This window comes from Rhinolophus sinicus, linkage group LG18, assembly GCF_036562045.2.
Source record: "Rhinolophus sinicus isolate RSC01 linkage group LG18, ASM3656204v1, whole genome shotgun sequence".
Lineage (NCBI taxonomy): Eukaryota > Metazoa > Chordata > Mammalia > Chiroptera > Rhinolophidae > Rhinolophus > Rhinolophus sinicus.
This window is the reverse complement of record NC_133767.1, coordinates 12,798,780-12,826,533: the sequence shown is the minus strand read 5'-3', so window position 1 is coordinate 12,826,533 and position 27,754 is coordinate 12,798,780. Positions and strand designations below refer to the sequence as shown.

At 47.1% G+C, this 27,754-nt stretch overlaps 1 protein-coding gene and 1 long non-coding RNA gene across 3 annotated transcripts; one reads left to right on the top strand and one right to left on the bottom strand.

Moving 5' to 3' along the window:
* DNAJA3 (DnaJ heat shock protein family (Hsp40) member A3) lies at positions 1–27,688 on the top strand. Of its 2 annotated transcripts, XM_019756405.2 has the most exons (12): positions 1–240; positions 5,257–5,390; positions 8,924–9,007; positions 9,736–9,936; positions 11,087–11,239; positions 14,842–14,989; positions 16,057–16,121; positions 17,603–17,731; positions 18,261–18,376; positions 19,182–19,279; positions 25,751–25,866; positions 26,479–27,688. In XM_019756405.2, the coding sequence occupies exons 1-11, from the start codon at positions 30–32 to the stop codon at positions 25,852–25,854; spliced, it is 1,443 nt and encodes a 480-aa protein (XP_019611964.1). In that variant the 5' UTR covers positions 1–29; the 3' UTR covers positions 25,855–25,866; positions 26,479–27,688. The 2 variants fall into 2 exon arrangements, with proteins under 2 accessions (XP_019611964.1, XP_019611965.1); XM_019756406.2 differs by lacking the exon at positions 25,751–25,866.
* Positions 17,343–20,098, bottom strand: LOC109460738 (uncharacterized). Its single transcript, XR_002139555.2, has 4 exons — positions 19,339–20,098; positions 18,678–18,725; positions 18,456–18,602; positions 17,343–17,598 (listed from the first exon to the last, which is right to left on the bottom strand). It is a non-coding gene; the product is annotated as an uncharacterized LOC109460738 (long non-coding RNA).
* Positions 27,689–27,754: the final 66 nt, after the last annotated feature.

The following is a 27,754-nucleotide window of genomic DNA, read 5'->3' as shown; positions in this document are numbered from 1 at the left end:
TGGCGCAGGCGCAGTGTCCCCGGGCCAAGATGGCGGCGCTGTATTCCACACGCTGGTTGCTGGTGGCTGTGGGGACCCCCCGGCTGCCAGCTGCAGCAGGGAGAGGGGCCTGGCCGCCCAGGGGGGGCGTAGTGGGGGCGTCGCTGGGCCTCAAGCTGAGTGTTACCACCTTCGCGCCTTCCTTGGGAGCTCGCGGCCCCCGGGCGCTGCTGACATTGAGACCCGGTGTCAACTTCACAGGTAAGGGCAGGCTCCAGCGCCCGAGTGGGGCCTCAGAGGCCTGGAAAGGGGTGACTCTCCTCCCTCCAGCTACGGGGTAGCAGGGTGGAGGGTGTATTCCGACGCGTATACGGAATTGCTTGGGGAGACTGGCAGGCAGGAGGCAGAGAGGTCCAAGTGGGTACCCAGAAGCGGGGAACGAGGGAGAGCTGCGTGGAGCTCCCGCCGGCGGGGGTAAAACGTAGGCCATAAACCTTCACCACTCTGTCAACATTTTTTGGAGGCCTCTTTCCGGGATGCTGCTGCTCCCTTCCCCTAGTCCCTTCTTGCCCTCCAGTTTGTAGCCTGTAGCGGAAGGGAAGAGGTAACTGCCATTGGGTGAATACCTGATCTTATGCTAGGCACCTTGTGTCTCATCTCACTTGACGGTAACAATAGCCCAGCGAGGTGGGAATCGTCATCATGCCCATTTTAAAGAATGGGTAACTGAGGTTCTAGCAGAGGAACTGACCTGCCCAAGGTCATAAAGTTAGATAAGAGTTGTCCCAAATCCGACAAGGTACACTTAACGGTCTCTTTTAGAGGTCCTTAAATTGGTAATTGTAATAATACAAACATTTATTGAGCACTTACTATGTACCAAGCATGGATCATTTCCACATGATAGACACTGTTATTATTCCATTTTTATAGATAAACTGAGGCTTAGATGTTAAACAACTTGTAGAATGTCACAAAGCTGAAAAGTGGTAGAGCATTCATTCAAAACCTACTGCGTTCTTAATAGCCTGGGTGATAGTGAATTAATATTTATTAAGCCTTTAAGTGCTTAGCCATGATAGTTTCTCATGCTATGTGTTGGGTGACTTTCATTACAGAGAGAAGGAAGGAGGAATCATTGAACAACCAACTATATGCCTGAATTGTGCTAGTTGTTTTTGTCCCCTAGAATTTGGGCAAATGATATTTAAACTATAACTTTACAAAGATTATTAATTAAGGGCCCTAACAAGGCAATTTACACAAGATAATTTCCTATTGGGGTCCAGTTTTGTAATACTGTCATTAAATACCAGTAGTTGTGATTACTTTGTACAGTGAGCAAACTCACCTTCACCTGTGTGTGTGTGTGTGTGTGTGTGTGTGTGTGTGTGTGTGTGAGAGAGAGAGAGAGAGAGAGAGAGAGAGAGAGAGAGAGAGACAGACTTGGGTGAATTATTTGATCCCTTTGAGCCTCTCTTTCCTTAACTGAAAATTTATTCATTCATTCACAGGTGTTTATTGAGGGTCTGTCATATGCCAGCCAGTCTCCTGGGTACTGGGGATACGAGACTGGATTTGGTTGTGGCCAAGTGATCCAGTTTTTTAATTCTGTTCCTGCCACCTGTATTTCCTCATGAATGGAGCAGTATGCCCAGGTTTCCTCAGGATTATTTGGAGTGATGTCATTCAGTATTTCTCAGTATGAGCAAAAGTGGTCATTTTCAGGTTTAAGTAACATTTTCTGATGTCAAGCTAAATATGTTCATACTACGTTTGTACAAGTTGGGGAGCATTTTTGATGTGTGTGTGTGTGTGTGTGTGTGTGAGAGAGAGAGAGAGAGAGAGAGAAGCACTAAGTACTGAGCCTTGTATGTGGTCATTACTAGGGAACTGCAGTCATCTCGCACGCTATAGTCTGTGATGGGCATGTTTTGTATCAAGTGAGAGGTGGCATCTTTCAAAGTGCGCTCTGATACCACATCTAAAGTCATCAACTCAACTCTCAAACATTGGTCTGTGATCTCAAATCGAGTAGTTCAATTAGATGACATAAAAACACTTTAAATTCTCCTCTCCCAAGGGCAGAAAGAAGGCAGTTATTTGACACTGGGTTGGGCATTCTTGGAACAACTTGGAGGCTGATCCTATTCTGGGTTATTCTAAAAAGAACAAGACATTTATTGGTCATATCTTGGGGAAAATTTGCCTATTAAATGAACTCTTTCTAAATTATTGCTAATCACTGATGCCTTTTGGATAATGTCAAAAGTCATCAAACTTATAATAGTTAAATATGATTTCTCTTTACTCGTGTGCAGTTTTGCATCATGCTAACCCAAGTCCAAGTTCTCTGCTCATGATGTTGAAGCTGCAGCTGGAGGGGGCCAGGGTAACTCATTCATAAATGAAGAGGGGATTGAGTGTAGGAACACTAGGAAACTACAAAGGTTTAGGTCGGTGCAAAAGTAATTGCGATTTTTGCAATTATTTTTAACCTTTTAAATCGCAAGTACTTTTGCACCAACCTAATAGCTCTAGTGTTTGCCTCAGATCTGACTAAAGAAAGACAGCAGTGTTCTTCTAACTCCTACTGCTTCCACACTGCTTTAGATATTCCAGAAAATCTAAGAAGCAGCAACAGGAACCAAGTATTGGGGCTACTGAAAATACAGATTTTCTTCCTGGTTCTGATTTTAATCATTCTGACCATTCTTTCTCATTCTCCTGTCTGTTTATCGCTTTTCTTGGATATGCTCAACACCCTGGTTGTCTTTTGGGCTCAGATTAATTTTAAGTAGTCTCCCAAAACTAGTTGGTTTTTTTGTTTGTTTGATTTTGGTTTTTGGTTTTTGAGAGGTCTTCCTCGTGTAAACCTGACCATTTCCCTGTTTAACACTTTCAGTGGCTTCCTAAGTTTAGGGCTTAAGCAAGTAGGGCAAACACTTTTCATCCCCAGACGTCTGCCTTTGATAAAATCCACACTCCTTAGCGTAGCTCAGAGGCCCTTCTGCTTATTCCGAGGCCCCTTTAATCATCGTCTCTAACTACCCCTCTACCGTCCCCACGAGCACCATACACAGGCATGTCTGCACACACAGTCTTTAGTAGTTACGTCATAGCACCTGCAGTCCCTAAATGCACAGGACTGAACCACTCCCTCCAAACCTAAGGTCATCAGAAGATTTAGTGGCCAAATGGGGCACTTTTGAAAGTGAAAGGGGATGCTGTTGCAAATCACGCCAGGACTACAGATGTAAATCTGGATGGATTCAAACCCCTCCTTAGCCCGCTAATTTCTACAGTTTAACAGTATGTGCCTTAGAAGACCTTCCCTGAATTTCTTAGATTGGGTCACCAGTGGTTCTCAACTGGAGGTGATTTTACCCTCCAGAAGACGTTTAGTAATGTCTGGAGACTTTAGTTGTGGAGGGAGGACCGGATGGGGTGCTACTGGGCAATTAGTTGGCCAGGGATGCTGCAAAACATCCTATAATACATACTACTGGTAAGTATATTAGTTTGCTAGGGCCGCCATAACAAAGTACCACAGACTGGGTGGCTTAAACGATAGAAATTTATTTTCTTTTTATTCTAGTTTTGGAAGCTAGAAGTCCAAGGTCAATGTTTTGTCAGGATTCTTTCAAAGAGCCTGTATCCACTACAGTCACCTTCTGAAGTGCTGGGGGTTAGGACTTCAACATATGCATTTGGAGGGGGGATACAGTTCTGCCCCTAACAGTAGGACAGCACCCGCCTCCCTGCCCCACCCCTGCAAGAGGAAACTAATCCCTTCATCCACCCCTTCTTCCACAGGGCAGAGATTGAGAAACCCTGGTGAGGTGACCCTCTGTATAGATCCTCACTCTGCCTGTCTTTGTGTGCTAATCTCTTCACACACTGCCTTCCCACACTCCCTGCTAGACCGGGATTCCTTGAGGGCATTGGCTTTGATTTTCATTCATTTTGTATCCTTGTGCCAAATACAGTGTTAAGATCTTGATTAAATGTAAGCTCCAGGAGGACAGTGCCCTCAGATGGTTTGCTGCCATGTCCCCCGCATGGAGCTAGTGCCTGGTAGGTGCTCAGCAAGTAATTGCTGAATGAATAAATGCTAAATATTTGTATTTGCTGAATGAATGAATGAATGAATGAATGAATAGTGAGTACAGAAGCTTCCCTACAGGCGAACGTTTGACTTAGAAACCTGGAGCTGCCTCATGATGCTCAGTCTTTTTCTTAGCCCTCCTGTCCCTTCTGCCGTAACTTGGCCCCTTTCCCCAACTTTGCACGCCCCATCTCCCAGTTGTCACAGGGTGGGGTGGGGTTAGGAGGCAGGACTCCAGGTTGTAGAGTAACTTTGTGTTTGTGACAGGCCAGTCCAAGTTAGCGCTCTGCTTCATGCACAAAGGGCAGGCGAGTAGATGTGCCTGGTGGCCTTTCCTCCCAGCTGCTGATGCAAGAGGCCTGAAAGAAGGCAGGGCCCATGGCTGCTTGCCATGTGCTTTGATTCCTTTCAGGTTGTCTACTCTGGCAAACAGAGGTTCTGGCACAGGGCCTTTTAACCTTGTGTGTCTATATATGCATTGTTTCTAGGGGAAGGGTCAATGCTTTTATCAGATTCTTTTGAGAGATGTGTGACTCCAAAGACTGAGAACCATTTCTTCAACACAGTGGTTCTTAAGTTGAGCCTGTGACAGAATGTCACCTTGCAGGCTTGTTAAACAAGGCTCTACCCCACCTACAGAATTTCTGATTCAGGTCTGGGGTGGGGTCTGAAAATTTGCATTTCCAATAAGCTGATGTTGATGCTGGTTCGGGGACCATGCAGAGTACCACCCGATAAGCAGACACCCAAGGTTGCGTGTAGAGGGAAAGAACATGGGGAGTTGTTAAGCCTTCAGTGAGACAAAATATGAGAATACCTGGCACGTGGCAGGTGCTCAGGCAGAGTAACAGGAGCCAAGTCCCCTTTTAATCATCTCCAGGTACAGCCCCCATCTGGGGTACGGTTCCTTTGGTGGTTAAATGAGGCTCCGGCGGTGGTAGGATCAGCCTCACCCAGTTTTATATTGACATTGTTTTATATTCTTCTTATACTGCGGCCTTAACCATTTTTGAAGTGAGTTCGGTCTCCAGTGGGCTTGGAGGAGGACAGCCCCTAAAGCTGTGACCTATTTGCTCCTTCACAGGTATAACCTGGCTGGTTGTTTACTTACAATTTCCTTTTGGTGAGCATATTCCCGGAGTGATTTTCTTTCCTTTTTTCTTTTTTAGGAGTACAAAGTTACCCTTTTGTTTGTGCTGCCTCTTTCCACACGAGCACCCCTTTGGCCAAAGAGGATTATTACCAGATATTAGGAGTGCCCCGAAATGCCAGCCAGAAAGAGATCAAGAAAGCCTATTACCAGGTCTGTATGGAAGCCAGATTTTAGAGACAAGATTTGTAGAAGGAACGCTATTATTCTAGTCTGATCCTGATCAATGCAATGTGTATGCCTGGACGTATAGGACACAGATAGCTGACAGTACAGGATGATACGGTAAAGATGAGCTTTGCTAGACTGTTTCTCAGTGCATGATGCTGTACTAGGTAATGCTTCAGAAAGAAGGGGAGAGTCAGAACCAGAGATTAAAAAAAGTCTTTTTCCACAGCTGTTTTTGTACTTGAATTTATTCTGCACCTTCTGAATGAGTAGGCATGCTGGTTTAAGTTTTAGGTAGTCATTCGTTGCATTCAGATAAAAGTTTATGGACTTAGAATTATTTCTTCTCCTAACGCAGAAAGTATGAAATTCCCATCGTCATATCCCAGAACATATTAGGGCTGATTGGTATAGTGGCATGTGAGTTACCCAGACCAGTGGTTCCCAGAGTTTTGCTCAGATAACAAAATTAAAATGAAAAAAATGGGTACCAGTGTAGGATTGCCAGCTTTTGTAGATGTTAAAAAGAACAACAGTTTATTAATGCTGTTTGATAAAAGAAAGAGCATCTTAATACCGTAAAAATAGGAAAGCCATAATATCAGAATAAAGAAGAGATCTTTAAATTAAATAAAATGTAAATTACACGCAATAATAAATTACCTTTATGAAAAATTTGCAAGATTCTTGAATTTTTCTTTAAAGATTTTTTATTGGGAAAGGGGAACAGGACTTTATTGGGGAACAGTGTGTACTTCCGGGACTTTTCCAAGTCAAGTTGTTGTCCTTTCAATCTTAGTTGTGGAGGGCGCAGCTCAGCTCCAGGTCAGGTCACTGGTGTTAACCACTATCCCTTGTGGGAGTCGAATGGGCAACCTTGCAGGCAACCCTGTGGTTGAGAGGACGCGCTCCAACCACCTGAGCCAGCCAAGAGCTCAGCGGCAGCTCAGTTCAAGGTGCCAGTTTCAGTGTTAATTGCAGGGGGCGCAGCCCACCATCCCTTGTGGGAGTCAAACTGGCAACCTTGTGGTTGAGAGGATGCACTCCAACCTACTTAGCCACCCAGGAGCTAAGCGGCAGCTCATTGACTTCATTCTGGTTGCAGAGGGCGCAGCTTGCTGGCCCATGGGGAATCCAGTGGGCAACCCCATCACCCAGAACCCATGCTCTAACCAACTGAGCCACCCATCTGCCCTCTTTTTTTTTTAATGGGTGAGCAAAAACTTTATCTAAGCCCAATATTTGTGAACCAAATACTGATCAAAATCAGACCTAACAGCTTATGACTTCTATGGCTACTTCCTCTTCTTTTTTAAAAAAGTGTACAAATTTACTGGTTTTTAGTTTATTCAAAATTGTACAATCATCACCACAATCAATTTTAGAACATTTTCAACACCTCAAAAAGAAACCCTTATACCGTTAGCTCTTAGGCCCCATTCTGCTCTCTCCTTGCAATTGCTACCCTGCTTTCCGTCTCTATGGATTTGCCTATTCTAGACATTGCATAGAAATGAAAGCATACAATATAAGGCCTTTTGTGACTGTCGTCTTTTACTGTCGCATAACGTTTTCCTTTAGCTTAACGTTTTCAAGGCTCATCCACATTGTAACGTATCAGTGCTTCGTTCCTTTTTCATGGTCAAATAATATTCCATTGCATGGATATGCTACATTTTATTGATCCATTCATCAGCTGATGGCTATTTGGATTGTTTCCACTCTTTCGTTACGAGTAGTGCTGCTGTGAACATCCATGTATCAGTCTTGTGTAGACCTGTGTTTTCATTTCTCTTGGGTATGTGCGTATACCTAGGAGGAGAATTGCCGGGTCAAATGATAACTCTGTGTTTAAACTTTGAGGATCTGCCAGACTACGTCAAAGGGGTTGCACCATTTTACATTCCCACCAGCGGTGTGTGAGGCTTCCAATTGCTCCACATCGTGGCCCACACTTACTGTTAGCTGTCTTTCTCATTCTAGCCACCCCAGTGGGTGTGAAGAGGTGTCTCTGTGGTTTTGATTTGCTGGCTAATGATGTTGAGCATTTTCCCATGTGGTTATCGGCCATTTGCTGTGTATATGTTCAGATCCTTTGCCCATTTTTCGAGTTATCTTTTATTACTGGGTTGTAATGGAATGAACAAAGGCATGGGGATAGGAACCAGAGATCCTGGAAGAGTGAATAGCATGTCTCTTCTTTTGAGCTGAAGGGTAAGGTACCTGATGCAAGGGTGGGAGAAGATTGAAAACATGGAGGCTGGGGCCAAATTGCTGGGGCATTTGAGGCCCTTAGCAAGTACTAGAGACTTAATTTAAGAGACAGTAGGGGACTATTCCAAGTTTTCAGTTGTGGAAATTTTTTAAGTAGCCTTCATGGAGCAGATACTGGGGTTAGACCTTGTGTTACGTCATTTAATCCTCATGCAAGAGGCTTGGTGAGGTTATGACACAAGCAAGGCCGCACAGCCCGTACATGGCATACATGAGACTAAAATACAGGTCTTTCTGACTGTAAAAGGCCTCTCCTTGCCTTGTGCTGATCTCATGAGCGTTCCAGCATGTCCTATCTTGGCGTTTGGGACCAGCCAACAGACATTCTTGCCTTGGCATTGGAACCAGCCTTGCCATGTAGCCCACTGTGATCTAGCCAAGCTTGAGGCACCCCCTCCTCCCCTCTCAGGGCTTAGCATACAGCACTGAAGTGCTTCCGTATGCTGGCGTGAGGACCGGCATCTCCAGAAGCAGCTAAGCAGCCAGCTTCCGGCAGTGATGCAGCCAGACGGCCTCCCAAGTCACGGTCAGCTTTAGGATTCTGTGCAGCTCCTTGCGCTTACATACGGGACCTGTGCTAGTCCAGACTGGGAAAGCTCAGTGGCCACAGCAAATACAGGGACGACCTACAAAGCACACAGCCCTGCCCAGTGCAGCCAGAAGGCAACCTTCGGTTTAGAGCTGCTCAGCAGGCCTGTGTGCTCTGGACAGCCGAGTGAGGTTTTGTTTCTTTAATATTTAAATGTATGTTTTGAATAGGTAATATATTCCTCTTGTTCAGAATTCAAAAAGTGAAAAGGAGTACACGATGAAAAGTCTTTGTCCTTCCTATTCGTTCTCTTCCTTCCTGTAGCGATCAGTTTTACCAGTTTGTTGTATGTTCTTCCAAAAATAATGTATACAGCAGATACATCTACTTATCTACCCAGTTGTTTCCCTCTCTTTTTACTTAGATAATGTTGTGCCGGATCCACTATTTTTCATTTTTCTCAATGGTGCCAAGTTCTAAATAATTAGTTGTTATTTTTGGTAGAGATTTGTTGTGGTTGAAAAATGTGTACATACCTCAGATTTGAAGAGATGGTTTATTTTAATGCCTTAAACCTTGTTTTAAGAATTGCTGTTGTTTGTAAAGTCTTAGAAAGATAATTGCTATAAAGGAGGCGAGATTGTGACTGATATTTGGGGTTCAGTTTTAGTAATCATCTTGTGATGTCATAATAATGTACCCTTTTCTCCCATAGCTTGCCAAGAAATACCACCCAGACACGAATAAGGATGACCCGAAAGCCAAGGAGAAGTTCTCCCAGCTGGCGGAGGCCTATGAGGTAGCGTGAGCCGCCGGTGTGTGCTCTCACTGTCACTCACCTGCCTGTGTGTGTCAGAGTGTGCCGCACAGCGCCACCTGACAGGTCACAGGTCCAGTGTGAAGGCTCTGTCCTGCGCCAGATCACTTCATTGAAGAAAAAAACGTTCCCAGGTCTCACGCTGGATCTAATGTGGAATCTCAATGAAAAACAGGACCCGATAGTCTCTGTTAACAGGGCTTCCCCAGGTCATTTTGACTTGTAGCCGGGTCTGGGAATTCTTTGTTGGATTAATTCCGCACCCATTTGATCACCCTGTTCCTGTTTAGGGCATCGCTACCTGGTAGGGATGGTGGGTCTTATAAAAGTCGACGACCATCACTGCCCTGGAGGAATTTAAAATGTAATCAAATAATCCCAGAGTTATTTAAAAGAGGAACTTCTGCCCACACTTTGGTCATGTCGAAGGGTTCAGGATATACAGGATATTATACACACATATCTGCTCTGTGTGTGTGCACATTCCCCCCCAACCATTTGAGAGTGAGTCGTAGACATTGTATCTCTCTATTCCTAAGTAGTTCTGTGTGTATTTTTGAAGTACAAGAGCATTACTTCCCATAACTGCAGGACAGTTGTCAAATCAGAACATTTAACGTTGGTGACAATACCATTATCTGTACTTGCTGTCTGTGTCCCTGGGCCTCGGGAGCTGCGGGAGAGCCTGACCACTGTGCCGTCCTCGGTAGGTGCTGAGTGATGAAGTGAAGAGGAAGCAGTATGACACCTACGGCTCTGCTGGCTTCGATCCTGGGGCCGGAGGCCCCAGGCAGAGCTACTGGAAGGCAGGCCCCACTGTTGACCCAGAGGAGCTCTTCAGGAAGATCTTTGGGGAGTTCTCCTCATCTTCTTTTGGAGATTTCCAGAGTGTATTCAGCCAGCCTCAGGAGGTAAGTTCCTCGTTTTGAAAAACCGTTTCAAATTTTAGCTGCTAAGTGGGATGCAAACAGATTTCTGTTTTTTACAGAAAAAGTAAAAGCAGCCACTTTGGTAGGAAATAGTTCCAGTATTTGAAAAATCACATATCCTGTTTCCCTGAAAATAAGACCTAGCCGGACAGTCAGCTCTAATGCGTCTTTGGAGCAAAAATTAATGTAATGTAATGCAATGCAATGCAATGTAATGTAATATAATATAATACCAGGTCTTATATTAATTTTTGCTTCAAAAGACACATTAGAGCTGATTCTTCAGCAAGGTCGTATTTTCAGGGAAACACGGTAGATAATCATGTGCAGATCCGTTTTGACTTTAATCTTATAATTGCTTAACCACCTAAGGCTCCAAGAGTTCCTTATCAGGGTGGATTTTATCTAGAGCTCCATCCAGTAGGAAGATGCTGAATCGTACCTCTTCCATGTTTGTGTCCTAACAAGACTACTAGTTGAAGAGAAGGGGAACATTTTATGTTGTAAATTATGATTATGGATCCTTCGAGCTGTTTTAAGGACAGTGTATAAATATTATCCATGAACAGTTTGTTGAAAGTACATTTTCACTCAAATTAAAACTTTACCTCTTAGAAATCCTGAGAGTAGGGCAGAATCAGTAAAGTGAGTCCCACCCATTCTTCCTTGGCAGAGTACAGGTAAGCAAAGTAAGAAGTAAAGTAACTGGTGGGAAGAGATGAATAGGCAGAGCACAGAGGATTTTTGGGGCAGTGAAAATACTCTGTATGATTTTATAATGATGTATCCATGTCTTTATACATTTGTCCAGACCCAGAGAATGTACACCACCAAGAGTGAACCCTAATATTGACTGTGGGCTTTGGGTGATAATGATGTGTCAGTGTAGGTTCATGATAAAAAAAATGTACCCTCTGGTGAGTGAGTGATGATGATGGGAGAGGCTGTATGTGGGGGGAGGGGGGGCAGGGGATATGTGGGAAATTTCTGTACCTCTCAATTTTGTTAGAAACCAAAACTGCTCCAAAAACTAAAGTCTTTGAAAGTAAAGTAAGTAACTGCCAAGTGCTGGCTAGCGCCCTCCCTTACTTTAAGAAAGGTGACATGCTGCGCTGTCCCTTGATTTCTTTAGTACATCTTAGACCTGACGTTCAATCAAGCTGCCAAGGGTGTCAACAAGGAGTTCATCGTGAACATGACCGATACCTGTGAGCGGTGCGACGGCAAGGGGAACGAGCCCGGCACCAAGCTGCAGCACTGCCACTACTGTGGCGGCTCCGGCATGGTAAGAGCGAGCCAGAGCCCCCCGCGTGCCAGGGCACCCCAACCTCTGGCCCACCCACACTTCTCCCCACCATTCCTCTTTCCTGTGCTCCTCTGGGTAGTTTTTCAGCAGTATCTAGGGCTTTGAGAGTTCATAACTAGGTGGGACTTTCTTATCTAGAACCTTCTGTAGTTTTCCAGGAGTGCTCTGCTGTCTTGGTCAACAAGACAGACAGAGCAAGGGAATTCTGCTGTCTTCTCTAAAAATACACTTTGGGATAATTTGGTAATTTGAAACCAACTGGGGGTTGTCTGGGGACACTTATATTTTGCTTGAAGTGTAATCATTTATTCTTTTTCTTTTTGGTGACCTGATGAGATAATTCAAACTTACAGAACAGTGTAAAGAACCACTCCCTTATTTCTTTTTCTCAGCTTCACCAATTGTTAACATTTGTGCTGTTTGCTTTGTCATTTTTGGTGTGTTCATTCCCTCCTCCTCTCTTTCCCTGGGTGTGTATTCTCTGTGTGCGCACACACACGCACATGCATACACACGCACATATGCGTGTGCATACACACACATACACACACACACACAACACACGCCCATACGCACATTCCCCTAAGCATTTGAGAGTAAGTTGCAGACATTCTCTTTTCTTATTCCTAAATACTTCAGTGTGTGTTTTCTAAGAACGAGAACATTCTTTTACATAACCACAGAACAGTGGTGAAAATCAGGAAATTGAATGTTGATACAATACAATCTGTACTTAAATTTATTCAGTTGTCCTTACAGTGTCCTTTTTCTCCTTGGTTCAGGATCTGATCTAATGTAGTATTTGCTTGTCATATCTTTTGTCTCCTTTAATCTGGAACAGTTTCTCAACCTTTCTTTTCCTTTTATGACTTTGACATTTTTTAGGATTACAAACCAGCTGTTTTGTAGAATTTCCTTCATTTTGGGTTCATACCTCAGCGGTATAGTGCCTTTTTCAGTGGATCATGTTATGAGTCATGAGGTGTCATTTTGTCCTGTAGTGAGGCTGTTACATTTGATAATGAGCAGTTAGTTAAAGTGGTATCCGCCACGCTCTTTGTAGTTACCTTCCCCTTTGAAATGAATAACGACGTTGTAGTGAACTTGTACTCCTCTAGAGGGCGCTCTTAGAGAGGATGAGGGTTCCTGCGGCTGCTATTCTATGAGTTGAGTTGCTGCCAACTTGTTACAGATATTTAGATATTTCTTGTTGATTGTTCCCAGTTCCCTCTCACTTGTAAGGTCCTTTCTCCAACACCCTGAATTTTTCTGAATTTTTGACAAACATTTCTGAAGTGACCATTAAAGTAAGATAGTAAAGCCGAAGTCTATTTCCCTCAAAATGTAATGTTTGACACTGAGAAAAAAATATTTGCGGCACATTTGCTGAAGGATTAGTATTCCTAATATGTAAAAGACTCCTTCAGAATAATGAGAAAAAGACAACAACCCTTCAGAAAAACTGGTCAAGATGAAAAGAAGAGGGAAACAAGGATATGCCTTTGGTTCCCCCTCCAGATTGGCATACGGAGATCAGCTCTTATGCCATGCTGACAAGCCTGTGTGCCATGAGTGTTCACGTACCTGATAATGGAAGTGGAAACCACCCTGGCTTTTGGCAGTGGAAGCTGCAGTAACTATTAAAACTTTACGTGTGTGTCTCTCTGTGGGATTGTATCCTACAGATCATACTTGTAAAACCAATACACATAGAGGGTGTCCCTTTCAGCCTGTGTATAATAGTAAAGGACTGGACAATCTCAGTGACCAACAGGAGGAGAAAAACCGTGGTGCATCCACATAATGGAAAACTACACTGATGGGAAATGCTTTCTGAGGTCATTAAATTGTAGAAACAGAACAAAAGCTGCAGAAACATGTGCATAGTATGTTACCTTGGCTTATTGACAACTTGTAATGCACATAGAAGGCTTGAAGTGTGTCTCCATATAAAGTAGGATACACAAGAATATCACAATAGCTGTGCCTCCAAACAAGGTACCTGGAATAATTAGGGGTTAGAGATGGAGGAAGACACTTAACTTTTCTTTTTTCTTTTTTTTTTTTTTTTTGACACTTAACTTTTCAATGTACCTTTTTTTTAGTGTAGAATTTTGTACCAGGCACACATATTAGCTTTTTCAAATAAATATAACATGCAAAATTTTAAATATAATTATTTGTCCTAGCAATTTCACTTTTGGGAATCTGTCTTACAAAAAATAAAGGTATCAGAACAGAAGGATGTATATTAGAGATTTTTTTTCTGCAGCATTGAAACATAAATATTAAAATGGACAACAAAATCTCTATATGTTGGCCTGGAAGAATGTTCATGGTGTATCATAAAGATAAGAAGAAAAGCAAGTTGCCGGGCAATATGTATAATATACTCTCTTTATAACATTTTTTTTTTTCCCCAGTTTTTTTTGTTTGTTTTTTTTTTTAAGATTTGTTTGGGGAAGGGAACAGGACTTTATTGGGGAACAGTGTGTACGTCCAGGACTTTTTTCCAAGTCAAGTTGTTGTCCTTTCAATCTTAGTTGTGGAGGGTGCCGTTCAGCTTCAAGTTGTTGTCCTTTCAGTCTTAGTTGCAGGGGGCGCAGCCCACCATCCCTTGCGGGACTCGAGGAATTGAACTGGCAACCTTGTGGTTGAGAGCCCACTGGCCCATGTGGGAATCAAACTGGCAGCCTTCGGTTTTAGGAGCATGGAGCTCCAACCACCTGAGCCCTGGGCCGGCCCATATAACATTTTTACTTTTTAAAAAAAAGACCTTTTTTTATGGAGAGAGAGTGAGTTGTGGAAAGAATACTTCAAATTATGAACTTAATAGAATCGGTTACCTTGGGAGTCAAGGTGGGGAGATTCATAACTTTTTTCCTTATATATCTCTGTCCTTTGATTTGCCACAAGAGTGTATTTGATAATTAAAAAAAAAAATCCAGAGACGTTAAGGTTAAATAAAATGCCAAGTGAGGGAGGAGTTGATGGGCGTGGCCACAAATCCTAAGGCCCCAGCAGCTCTGGGAGGGCTGGGGAGGCTTCTGAAGGATTGGGGGGGTTTAGATGGGTTGGAGGGGGTTAAGGCAGAAGACACTCCAGGAGGAGGCACCGTGACTACTGAAGGAGCCGCTGGCCTTACTGCTCCTGGGTACCCGTGCTGGCGGGTGGGGACAGTGGGAGGGGACCCTGGGGGGTGAACTGGTAAACTCAGTCCAGCTCTTTCTTTCCATGTGGCCCTAAGGGGACAGAGGGGGCAGTAGCAAGCTCAGTGACCAGACTGGCACTTGCTCAGCTCCCAGGGGGTTTCAAGAACTTGTATAGAGAGGCAGTATCTCACTTTTCAGTCTCGTGTCATCAACTGGGTGATTTGGAATTCCGCAGTCGGTGGGTTCTGAGGTCAGATGAGCAGTTTGAGCCCGTGCACCTGGGTTCTTGGGCAGCATGTTGTCGTGCATATCCACCCAACACACAAGTCTTTAATGGAATGTTACTCCTGTGCATGTTGTGGTCCCGGAGCCTCGGCCGTCAGAATTTCCCGGTGTCCTTAAGGGTCCCGTTTTTCTCCTTTTCATCAGGAAACCATTAACACGGGTCCTTTTGTGATGCGCTCCACGTGTCGGAGGTGTGGTGGCCGAGGCACCATCATCACATCCCCCTGTGTGGTGTGCAGAGGGACGGGACAGGCCAAGCAGAAGAAGAAAGTGGTGATCCCCGTGCCTGCCGGTGGGTTCTGGGCTCCTGCACAGGGGGCTGAGAGCTGAGCCATTGTTTCCTTGTGATTCGGCTGTTGTGAAAGCCGTGGTTAAGGCCCTGGAGCCCCCAACGGGAGGAAGAAGCATAACCACCTTGCATTTTCCTCTTCGCCCCAGTTATCCTTAAAATCTGCACTTCCATGTCACGCAGGGGAGAAGGGCCTGACGTGCGCGCTGCTCCCCATGCACGGTGCAGGGGCTCCTCCATCACCTTCGTTTTCAGTGCGTGAGGCCAGCATTGCCCACGGCCAGCCCAGTCTCCACCAGCACCCCGCCTCCTGGACCCCGGGGCGCCTGTGACTGCTCTCGCCAAGCGGCTCTCGATCCCAGGGTGCTCTTTCCACAGGGCAGTGTGATCACATCACTCTCCCTGTTGAAGACCCTTCAGTGACTTCTAAGGGCCGACAAATGACCTCCTATCTCGGCCCCTGCTGGCCTCTCCAACCTCCCCTTTTATTAACCTCTGCCCTGTTGCCTGTCCTGCAGCCTTCCTGACTTTCATGCAGCTCCTCGAACGAGCCGTAATGCCTCCCAGAACAGAGCCTTTGAGTATGCCATTCCCTGTGTCTGAAACTCACCTTCCACCTTTTCAGCGGTTAACTGTTGTCTTGGAGCTCCCAACTCAAGTGCTGTCCCTTCTGGAATCCTCCCCGTGCCTTAGATACACCTTGCGTGAGGTGTGACCTTTTCCGTAAGAACACGGCTCCGTTTGTAATGACACATTATTAATGTTATTCGATTAATACCCGTCTCCTCTACTGGACTGTGCGCTCCCGGCGGTGTTATGTAGCCCGGCCAGCAGACAGGTGTTCTGCAAACTTGAATAATGAAAAGAAGGTGCTCTTGGTGGGTTATGAATTACTGTGTGGTGCACCTTTGACAGTCGTACTTGTTGCCATGTTGGATAACTGTGGTGTTCCCTGTTAATAAAGAACAGGAAGGAGCAAGGAATTCGGTGGGTTGTAAAGGGATCTAGGGAAGAGCATTCCCTGGGAGGTCCCCACATAATTGTTTTCTTTGGAACTTTTGTTCTCACAGGAGTGGAGGATGGCCAGACTGTGAGGATGCCTGTGGGAAAACGGGAGATTTTCGTCACGTTCAGGGTAGGTGCTCTGCTTGCACAGCCCCCTGGAGAGGGGCCGGCTGGGGCTCCTCAGGGAAGAGGCGGGAGCTTCACGGGCACGTCCTGCCATCCACGTTTCCAAGGGGAGCAATCAAATGTGTTACCAGCTAGCTTTTGTGGGGGAGTGGAGAGCACAAAGCTGCCTCAAGATGTTTATAAGTTGGAAACATAGGACACATAAGAATACAGAAAACATCTCCCTGTGTTTTTATTTGCGTATCAAATTGGTGGTAGAAACAGTAAGTGCCAAATGTACAGTTTTACCGAGTATATACCAGGGCGAATCTGGTTTTCTGAGATAAGGGAAACCTTAAAGGAGATAACGCCTTCTGCTGCCAGTTCCACTAGCTATATATATACCTGCGAAAAACCCACGCGGGTGCAGCACGTGGCAGGCACAAGGTGTGTGTGGCAGCCTCGTTCATAGCAAGACACTGGCAACAGCCTGCTGTCCTTGGAAAAGAGAATGAATGGCCAGGTGAACTTGGCTGTGGTCACAGGGGACCGCAGAGCAGTGGGAAGAAACTGGACCACATGTGTCACGAGACTTCTCAGTTATAAAGAGGAGGGAAAGGAAGCAGGTTGCAGGAGGATGCAGGGAAGATCATCGGTACAAAGTTTTAAACCACGCAATTTGGTGTTATATTATTTAGGGACATGCAAATATATAATAAAAGTAAAAAGATGCTTGTAGGAATGATAAATACTACATTCAGCATAGTAGTGAACTCTGAAGGGCTGAGGAGGGGGCAAGGCGAGTTTACCCGCATCCGTGACATTGTATTTGTGGAGTTATATTATCTACTTTGCTGTTTATATGCATGTGAAACTTTTCATAATTTAAAAAATCTGAAGAGTGAATCTTCTAGACTGAGAAATCACAGACAAAGGCAGCAAGCTGAAGCCAATTGATGAGAAAAGTTTGGTAGAGAATTCAGACTCTGTTTCCATCTAATAACAGAAGAAATTGACAGAGAAGAAATCACTGGAAGCAAGGAATGTCTTTGATACATAACAAATTGCTTGTAAAATCAAAATAATTCTACTGCTGTCAGTCTGTCTCAAAGGCAGTTTGTGGCAAATGAACACTTGGCAAACTGTCTTTGCCTTCGTAGCTGTATTGTGTGTATTTCTCTTTACTTTCTAGTAAAGCGAGATTTTCTTTTTATGTTCAGAAAGCCAATGTTACTTTATTTCCCTTCGCCATGGAACGGTTTGATCTGAGCTTGAGGAAATCTAGGCACTCCTGCATTGCCGTGTAGACGTGACTCTGACGTGTAACTCCCGGGGCTGGCCGTGTTCTGCTTTGGTGAAAGTGCGTTCTTTCCCTCAGTGCTGCACTCCAAACACAGGAGCAGCACGACACGTGTCAGGCCCTGGGCTTGGGCGGCTGAGACTCAGGGCTGCCGTCGTCTCCTGAAGGACCTCTCTGCGTAATGCCCGTCTCGTGCTTGGCCCTAGGTGGAGAAAAGCCCTGTGTTCCGGAGGGACGGCGCGGACATCCACTCTGACCTCTTCATTTCTATAGCTCAGGCAATTCTCGGGGGGACAGCCCGAGCTCAGGGCCTGTACGAGACAATCAACGTGACGGTAAGAGGGCCAGAATAAATGTGCTTGCCACCTTCTCCATTGCTTTATTTTTTCCCCTAAAATGGAAAATAGCTGACAAGTGGCTAGAACCTGTGAACAACCAGCATGTAGGGGGTTCAGGGGAGATGAGGTTGGGGGAGGCAGGAGAAATGTCTGGCCTTTCCTTGGGTGTGAGTCACAAACCATGGTGTGTCGTCACCAGGAATGGCAGCCCTGGGTCACATCCTCTACCGGGCCTGGGAGCAGCCTCGGCCACACAGCCTGTGTTGGCTTTGCCTCTTCCCAGGTCTGGCTCTCCAAGCTCCCTCCCTCGGTTCATCTCCCCAGACCACCTGCCACCACACCTTCATCACTGGGTCAGCTCAGGGTGGACCCCAGCTTAGCCAGTTTCCATGTGGTTGTTGGCAGGCTCTGTCTAGAAACCCAAATGGGAGTCCTTTTCAAGGAGTACGATTGTCTTCATGTAATGAAATGTTTTCATTTGAGCAACTGGAAACCAAGGAAAACCACAGGTTTCCTTTTCTTTCAGATCCCTCCTGGGATCCAGACAGACCAGAAGATTCGGTTGAGTGGGAAAGGCATCCCCCGGATTAACAGTTACGGCTACGGAGACCACTACATTCATGTCAAGATAAGAGTTCCAAAGTAAGCGCCCCCTGAGCCACGGGCCCGCCACCTCTCTGTGCTTTCCCCGCCGAGCAGGGGCCAGTGGAGGGACTTTTACCTGCCAGGGCCTGTGCCGAGCATGGCAGCGTGGTGGCCCCGCACCCCAGACTGCCTGCCACGACTGTGGCTCTGCCCCGGGAAGCGCTGAGGCGGAGGCAGCGTCCTCCTCCCTTTGAGTCAAGTGTGTCCTGCCCAAGTCCTCCGCCTGCAAAGTGGACATCATGAAAGAGGTTGCCCGTGACTTGGAGGATCGGATGAGGAGTACGGAGGGGATGCTTACCGATTGCTGTGCTGTTGATTTTGTTACTGTTCTCAGGGTGCTCATAGCCTGGGGAGAGACACATTTATAACCGGATCGTGGGGCAGGCCGTGTGTGTCCTCTCGGAGCAAGGTCCCGGCAGAGGGTGGGACGTGCACACCAGGCGTGCCCACGCTGCTCGGGACAACTGGGTTTCCAGCACTCCTTTGGATGAGATAATTGTCTGCACACGTGCACCCACGTGTGTATGCGCGTGTGCCACAGACACAACACAAACTTAGAAAAGCTCCCCCCGCCCCCGTAAATTATTTAGCACAGCTACAGTGACAGTTGTTTAAAACAGCTTAGGGTATTTTAGGAGATTTTCTTTACAGAAGCTTGGAGGGCATGGCTCGTAGGGTCAGGGGTTGCACTCTGCCTGGGTCGGGGGGCTCCCACATTTCCCACTCTGGGGGAACTGGCCACGTCCTCATTCTTTAAAGAGCTGCCCCGGGAACACTCGAACACTGACTGCTTGTTCCACAGGAGACTGACAAGCCGGCAACACAGCCTGATCCTGAGCTACGCCGAGGACGAGACCGACGTGGAGGGGACAGTCAACGGGGTCACCAACACGAGCACTGGTAAGGCGGCCTGGCCCCCTGGGCGTCCTCTCGTCCCTCAGGACGGGGTTACCACTTACGGGTCTTCATGGAGCCTCAGAGAGCTCAGGAGAACGAGGGGAGCTGAGGGCTCAGAGCAGCCGTGTGCAGTCCCACTCCTCCCCCCTCTGTGGAGTACGGGACTGCTTCCTGCCAGCCGCAGCGCTGTCTCAGCTGCTCTTCTGAGTTCTAGCCTTGGTTCTGCCACTCGTCTTGTGACCTTGGGCACATCCCCACATGAGAGCTCCTTGTAGCAGCTTAGGGAGAAGATGGATTGATTGGAAAGCTTTATGCATTCCTGACCCAGAATGCTTCACCAAGATTTCAGAGTGTCTTGTAAACAACAGCTACCACAGCAATAAGAAACCATGGTCACGTGACTCCAAATATGCCTGTTCCCTGCAGGTCTAACTTTGAATCCCTCTGGCAGTGAGCAAATGCCTTATTTACCCTGAGCTCAAATGTCATGCTCTGTCGGCAGAGTGTAGTTAAATATTAATGATTTGAGACCAAAATGCTTGTAGGCAGAAGCTTTGCCCCTGGGAACGGTGGCCTCAGCCCTCTTCCCATGTTCCCATGGGAGGGGGGTGCTCTGTGTGTTGATGCTGGTTCTCTGCTGGTTTGGCTCCTGCTCGGTCAGGACAGGCTGTGCCAAGGGTATAATTGGTTTCAGCTGCACAGCATGTTTCCTCCTTGTTGCATCATTTTGTTTTTGTCTGCGTTCTGGGTGCTCCTCTGGCTTTCTCAGAACTTGAATGACAGATTAGTAAAGGGTCATTCAGAGCAGGCGATTGGAGCTGGGGGTGGGTAGGTTTCCCAGTGAAGTGGAGGGTTTGGTCCTGGACCCCCCCGCCTTGGGATGTGGGGGTCCCCTCCATAGCAGCCTTTGCATGGACTTTGCTGAGTTCCTATTGAGTCCAGGGCACCAAGTCATCTGTGAAAAAGCAGCTGCCACAAATCCTGTCTGTAGCCTGACCACGCATGGATTGGGCACTTGTTTCAAGTAGTTTGATACACAGACTTTCCCCTTATTTTCTTGTTCTATCCTTGAACTAAAAAGAAGTGGGGATAGTTATTCCACATAACTCTTAATTGTGCACGTCCCCCTCTCCTTCCTGAATTCCAAATGTTCCCACAGTCACGTAGCATGTGCGATTTGTTCTGCAGGCAGCTCTCAGCCATCCTCCTCTCCCCACCCACCGGGAACTTGAGGTCCGCCTGAGCTGAGCCCTGCGCAAGGACATGGGCCGCGTTCACTGTAGTAGAAAGCTGGGTGTCAGTGGTCACCAGCTGTCATTTTCTTAACCTCCTTGCTGACAGCTTCAGTTGAGAGTTGCTCATACAGTCAGCTCATGAGTGTCCTTAGGACCCTCAGTATTTTCATAGGTCCTGGTCCTGGTGGCTAATTCCCTCTTGCCTCGTTCAGCCAGGATTTATTGGGAGCCTCTTGTGTGCCTGACACTTTACCAGTTCTTTCTTTGAAATTTTTATTGCTATAATTATGCTGAGTATAGTTCAACTTTAATATATGCATTGGATACGTTCTGAAAAGTTGTTTATAAAGTGAAGTGGATATGCCAAATTGGTTTTTTTATTCCCATTATCATTGCAGTGTTGTATTCCAGTGGGAAATACGGATCTAAGACATAATTTTTGAAATGGCATTTAAGAATCTTAGAATTGCTTTCAAAGAATGCGCTGTCTGTCTGCTGCCTGGATTTGGTTAAGTCTCTCTTTGCACTGTGAAGAAAGTTAGTTTGGCAGTTCACATAGGCAAATAGGACAGTACATACAATTTCTGTTTTCTGACACCTTCACTTACAGTGGGTCCTGTGTATTTAAGTGGAGCCTCAGTCTCCTGTATTTCAAGCATTGAACAAAACGTATTAACTAAGGTTAAACTCGAAGCAGCTGCATTCAGTTCAGTGGTACCTGGGATAAAATGTACTCTTTTCAATATCCTCTAAGTACACGGGAGTTAGAGTGTTGTTCCAGACCCAGGAGAGTCGTTGCAAATACAGATTGATTCCTGGGTGTCTTTGCTTTCATGACAGGAAAGGGTCCCTGGAAGGCATTTGCAATGGATACAATTACGTAGAAAACCTAAAGTTTTTGGTGGGTTTAGTATCCTTTGTTTATTTTTGTTCCCTAATGCAGCTGCTGAAAACCTTAATGGCTGACCCTAGCTTCTTTCCCAATCTGCGTTTAAGCAAAAAGACACAGGGAATTGGGGCACTCTGAGGTCACTTGCGTGACCTTTTGAGTTAGAGACTTATTGTTTGTGTTTCTGGGTCATCATTAATTCTCGTGACAGCACATGCTACATTTAGCTTTAACGGTAGAAACCCATTCCTGAGCTCAGTATTTGGGAATTCTTCCTGTTGTTGCTCTTCTCTGATTTGGCTGACAGCGTTGACCACAGACTCCCTTTATGCAGGGCGGAGCCAGGAGGAAGATGAGGGAAGAGACACGTTAGTAGAATGAGAGGTGTCCTGCTGGCTCCGCCTGTGTGTGTAGACGGCTCCGGGAGGGAGGCTGTGAGTATAGACCTACAGCTCCACCTGTATGGTGGGTCCCGTCCTCAAAAGTCAGATCCTGGAGTCTCATTGGCCTCTTCCTTCAAACCAGTGTTCATCTAGCACCTACTGTGTGCTAAGACGTGATGCACAGAGAGACAGGGTCTCTGCCCTCATCCAGCTACAGTATAACTGGGGAAGACAGGGCAAGCATTGAACCCCCAAAGAAGTGCCAGACCTTTCTTATAATACTAAGAGTTTGACCCAAAACAGTGGCACAGATTCATGGAATTAATGTTATCTGCTTATTCTTCCCCTGGCATCCCTTGTGAATAGCCATCCAACAGTTCTGACTTGGAATCGTTGAGTGTAGTAAGTACAGTGCTTCTCCTCCGAGTCCTCAGCGCCTTGCATAGGATCTGGTTCATGGTAAATGTTGGCTGAGTTCATCTGAATTAATGTCCCCAACCCTTGGCTGGGAAATGCTCTGAGGGAGAGAGAAGCATCACCCCTTCTGAGGAAAGCCGTGTGTGGTCTGATAGAGTCCCGTGGCCTCAGGTGCCACCTCTGTCTGTGGTTGGCTGAGCAGGTCCTCTGGCCGCAGTCACCTGAAAGTACAGGCTAGCAGTGCCTGTTCCGCTGAGGCGGACTTTCACCCGGGGGCACTTCCTGTTGATTCTCAAGTGCAGAGCTCGTGTACCAGCACTGTTGAAAGCAGCTTTGGGAATACAGCGCTAGTGGTGGTATCTTATGAGACGAGAATGCGCCCAAGTGCCCATGACATCCCGTAAGGACACGTCGCTCCTCTCATCCCAGGCTAGTCCTCAGAGAAATCGGGAGACAGAGAGAGAGAGCACGAGGGCGCCATATACGTATTTATAGACTTTATGTGCAGAAGCACACAGTTTATTTCTAACAGTTGGTTCAGAATTTTAAATTCAGTACTTATAGCCTTCGATGTCCTGGCCAGTAACTATTCCTGAAGGAGCCCATACCCCTTTTAGGCAGATTTAAACTAGAAAGAGTTAAGACTGTGCTCCTGGTGGTAACGGATGAGGAGTATTTCTGGGTGCATGTCTGTCTGGTTGTTTATGTTTCTGTTGTGAGTGATGAGCCAGCCAGCTCACCAGGTGCTTCTTCTGGCTCTGCCACACTGGCTGCCATGGCTCAAATGCCACCATGGTCGTGAGGCACAACCGCTTTCCACCTGCCCTCGGGGTGACTAGTTTAGCAGTGTTGGGGCAAGAGCATGATGGCGCTAGCTGAGTGGTTTTTAAAATTTTTTTATTTGGGAATATTAGGGAACAATATGTTTTTCTAGGATGTCAAGTCGTTTTTTCAGTCTAGTTGTGGGGCGGGGGTGCAGCTCAGCTCCAAGTCAAGTCGTTGTGTTCAATCTAGTTGTGGAGGGTGTAGCTCACTGGTCCATGTGGATCTCGAACAGGCGACCTTGGTGTTATGAGCACCTCACTCTAACCACTGAGCCAACCGGCTGTCCACCTGCCGCCCAGCTCCAAGCTCATGCCGTTGCTTCTCACTGGTCCATGTGGGAATTGAACAGGCGACCTTGGTGTTATGAGCACCATGCTCCAACCACTAAGCCCACCCACCAGGGGCTCAGCTCCAAGCTCAAGCCGTTGTTTTCAGTCTAGTTGTGGAGGGCCGCAGTTCACTGGCCCATGTGGGAATCGAACCGGCAACCTTGTTGTTGAGAGCTCGCGCTCTAACCAGCTGAGCCATCCGGCCGCCCCCGCTGAGTGTTTTTGTGCCCCCTTGTGACTATGGTTAAGAGCTTGGGTTCTGGGGTGGGCAGATGGCTCAGTAGTTAGAGCGCGAGCTCTCAACAACAAGGTTGCCGGTTCAATTCCCACATGGGATGGTGGGCTGCGCCCCATGCAACTAAAGATTGAAAATGGCGACTGGACTTGGAGCTGAGCTGCACCCTCCACAATTAGATTGAAGGACAACGACTTGGAGCTGATGGGCCCTGGAGAAGCACACTGTTCCCCAATTAAAAAAAAAAGAAAAAAGAAATTGGGTTCTGATCTCAGAAGATTCACATCCCACCTCTGCCATTATCAGCAGTGAAGCCTTAGGGAAATTACTTCATCTCTCCAAGCCTCAGTTTCTTCATCTGAAATTGGGGATAATAATAGCACCTACGGTGTTTCCCCAAAAATAAGACCTAGCCAGACAATCAGCTCTAATGCGTCTTTTGGAGCAAAAATTAATATAAGACCCGGTCTTATTTTACTATAATATAAGACTAGGTTTTACATTAATTTTTGCTCCAAAAGACGCATTAGAGCTGATTGTCTGGCTAGGTCTTATTTTCGCAGAAACACAGTACTTCATAGGGTTCTACGGGATTAAATGAGATCACGGAGGTAGAGCTTTTAACACAGTACATGGCACATGTTGAAAGCTCCATCAGCTGTAACTCCTTAGTGTGATACATGCAAATTCACATATTCACACGTGCGTGCGCACACATGAAGATTTGCCATCCCCTTACCAAGGGCATAATGAAATCCAATACTCTTGCTCTTCTTTGTTCTAGGAGGCCCAGGAGTGATGGGAAATCTCTGGTTTATGGATCCCTTTGTGTTTGGAGAGTCCTTTTTGTTACTTAAGCCTTTATGTAAGGAAAGGCGACGTGAGGGACTGAGGGGAGAGCACACTTGGCAATGGCCTCTCACAGGGGCCTGCTGTGCTGATTGTGCGGTGCCTGGGTCCTCGACTGGAGAGCCCTGGGAATGGGGGGTCAGTCAGTCACCTTGGCTCTGGTGATTGCTCAGACTTCTGTTAGCACCTGCTTGTTCCGGGCCACCACTCTCTGAGGACATTCCTGTGCTCCGAGAGCAGGCCAGTCCAGAGGACTGCCCAGGCGGCTGGACAGGACGACCTCAGCTCACCCTGCTGGGGGCCTGTTGCCCTGGCCTCTCACTGAGGAAGGTGTCTGAGACAGATCTTGGGGACCATGACCAATTTTTCCTCTGCTACCCACTATACTTGGCATACCTCTCTTAGCATTTAAAAACGTGCCCTACAATTAAGAGCACAGGCCTGTAGTCTAACTCATAACGAAAGTTTGCCCTCCGTGCCTCGTGGTTGGCAGATCTTTACAATGATGCGTTTATGGATCAGAGTTGCTCTCGGTAGTCTTAGCCTGGGTCCTAAAGAGACAAGGAGCAGCCTCCCTTTATCTGGAGCACTTAGAGGTAGATGCCCCCAGCTAGGGACAGCTTGTCCAGTGACAGACAGGGTCCTCCGCTGCCAACATTACAGGTAAGAACTGCACGTGTGCTGGGATTCTGAGAGGCACTGAGTCCCTCCCTGAGTATCCCAGAGACGTGCACACGTACGAAGTATGGAAGCTGGTTGGTTGGTCTCCACGTGTATTCTTCACCTTCTTAGAGCTGTTGGCATAGTGGTGAATTGGTGAAGAGCCTGGGCTTTGGGGTCCGACTGCTCAGGTTTGAACTTAGTTCTCCCCTCCCACTTACCTTGTGCAAACCACCTAACAAAAACCTTCGTTTTTTGTTTTTGTTTTTTTAATCTGTGAAATTTACCTGTCAGATTATCTTAAGAATTGAATGAGCTAATGTGGAAGCTTTGTGGCCTGGCATGGAAGGCATCTGGCACTGAGGCAGCTGGTGGTTGTCTGGCTCTGTTTCTTATTTCCCTTGCGTGGGTCGGTGACTTGGGGAGCTGTTGGGGTACACTAAGGTGCAGAGTGGCTTGTTTGCTTCAGTCATGTGAAAAGGTGAGGCAGCCCCGGCCAAGCTGCAGGTGGTCCCCTCTCCTCTCAGGGTGATGTGTGGTGGCTCCTTGAGTGATGAGCCCCTGGGTGGCCAGGTGGGGGTTGGCGGGGCCTGGGATGGGCCACGTGGAGGTGTGCACCCTGACCCCAGTTCTTTCTGCTGTTTGTGCCCAGGTGGCAGCACCATGGATAGCTCCGCAGGCAGCAAGGCTAGGCCTGAGGCTGGGGAGAACAAGGAGGGATTCCTTTCCAAACTTAAGAAAATGTTTACCTCCTGACACCCAGCCGAGGTAGGAAAACTGCCCTTGAGGTTTCTCCCCTTTGTTTCCCTCTGTGAACTAATCCCGTTTTCCCTCACTTTAACCAATCTAACCCCAGCCCCACGCCCCTGCAGTTGGAAGAGGTACCAGTCTCAGGCACGGTGTGTCTGGCTCCCCTTGGAGCCATGCCGCTCGGCCCATGGAGACACCTGCATTAGGTAACATGGCAGTGGCAGTGCCGGGCTGAACCAGGCTGCAGTGAGAGGCTGCACTGGGGGCTGCCTCCCAGCCCTCCCTCCACCAGCTCCCAAGGGTGTTGCGTCCCGCAGAGGCGGGAACCAGGTTGCCCACGGTCACAGAGCGTGAGTCATAGCAGAGCCAGGCTTAGAACTCAGATTGCCCCATCCCTGCCTGTCTCATAGCACCTGTCCTGCCCCGGGGGCATAGGGCTGTGTAACTCAGGGAGGATGCCGGGAGTCATGCTTGCTCACTGTGGGGTCTTGGGACCCACTTTTTACTTGTGTGTGTTCCTAGTGGCTGGCGCTCCTGGCATAGCCCTTCACAGGGATGATAGAAGCTCACCCATAGGGTGTGCTGCTCTTGCTGTGTCAATGAACCGTAACCGCTTGTGTCTTGGCTCAGGAAAACGGTCCACTGGAAACTAGGCCAGGAGCAGCGGCCCCTCCTCATGGCCAGAGCACCTCAGAGACAGGAGAATTCCAGAACAGCAGCACCGAGCCCTGCCTGCAGAGGCCTCTGGACCGTCTTGGCAACAGCAAAACCATGCGACAACACAGCTCTCCACAGAATGGTCATGGTGGACAGCCCCTGGGCAGTAAGGCGTGGCATACCCAAGGGCTTGTAGAAGTTTCCTGCCCACTGGTAGGTAGTAACTTGGCTTCTTCTGGCTCAGAAAGTAAGACAGCTGCACACTTCTTGCAGAGCCAAAACTCTAATTTGGAATCAAATGTGGTGGAAATCTTAGTAAAGAATTAAAGGCCATGCTTACAGCTTAAAAACAAAGCTTTAAGCTGCACCAAGTAGTGAAGTGGTTAATTTTCCCCTCATCAAACCTCTGGGAGGCCCTGAAATGAGACTTTCCTGACAGGTTGTCTTTTCCAGGAATTTGGGGCCTGCAAGCCCCACCAGCATCATCCACCCCTCAGCAGGGGCATCTGTTCCTTGCTTTTCTTGGAGTTTGTTTTAATTCCCAAAGGTACCAAGCAGCTGGAACGTGGGGGCCTCTGCTTGTCTGGGCCCCTGGAGATGCTGCTCGTTACGTGGCTGTCACCTTTGCTGGGACACAGTCCCCCTGCCCGCCCCATCAGGGTGGGGTATTGAGTTCTGTTGTTCTGAGGCCAGCGTGAGTGGGGCCGCTGCCCTTCTGCTGGCCCACAGCCTTCCCTGGCCACGGCCTGGGCCAGACTGCCGGCTTCCTTGACCCGGAGCCCTGCCCCCGCCTCCTGCCAGGGCTTGGCTCTTACCACTTACACTGTTGACACCTGTTTTCAGAAGTGTGTTTAAATTATTCAGTGCTAAGAATCATTGTCTTTTTCTGTATAAATGTTCAGAAAAACAAAGCAGTCTAAGCAGTTGAAGGCTCTCCACCATCCAGCCAGAGCAAAACACGGTTACTCCAGCCTTGGCTTGCAGGATGTGTGGGTTTCCTGTGTTTTCAGACCCTCCCGCTGTGGTAAGAGGTTAATGGAGAACACTTACAAATAGTTTCCTTTTTGTTTTCGTTCCTAATTTACTAAAATAAAGCATCTATTAGTGTCTGATCTAAGAATGTAAAATGATTCTGTATCAATGTAAATAAGATTATCTACTACAAAAAGATATTTAAAACCTACATTGTGGTCACTTCTTCTTTGAAAGTTCAAGCAGCTTTCTACGAGCGGCTTAGCAGGGACTTATG

What these genes read in the sequence shown, in the direction of transcription:
- DNAJA3 (XM_019756405.2), top strand. Translation starts at nt 30, where the DNA reads ATGGCGGCGCTGTATTCCACACGCTGGTTGCTGGTGGCTGTGGGGACC. An exon ending in GGTGATCCCCGTGCCTGCCG is followed by an intron (nt 14,990 to 16,056) that starts GTGGGTTCTGGG and finishes TTGTTCTCACAG; the next exon opens with GAGTGGAGGATGGCCAGACT. An exon ending in GTCAAGATAAGAGTTCCAAA is followed by an intron (nt 18,377 to 19,181) that starts GTAAGCGCCCCC and finishes CTTGTTCCACAG; the next exon opens with GAGACTGACAAGCCGGCAAC.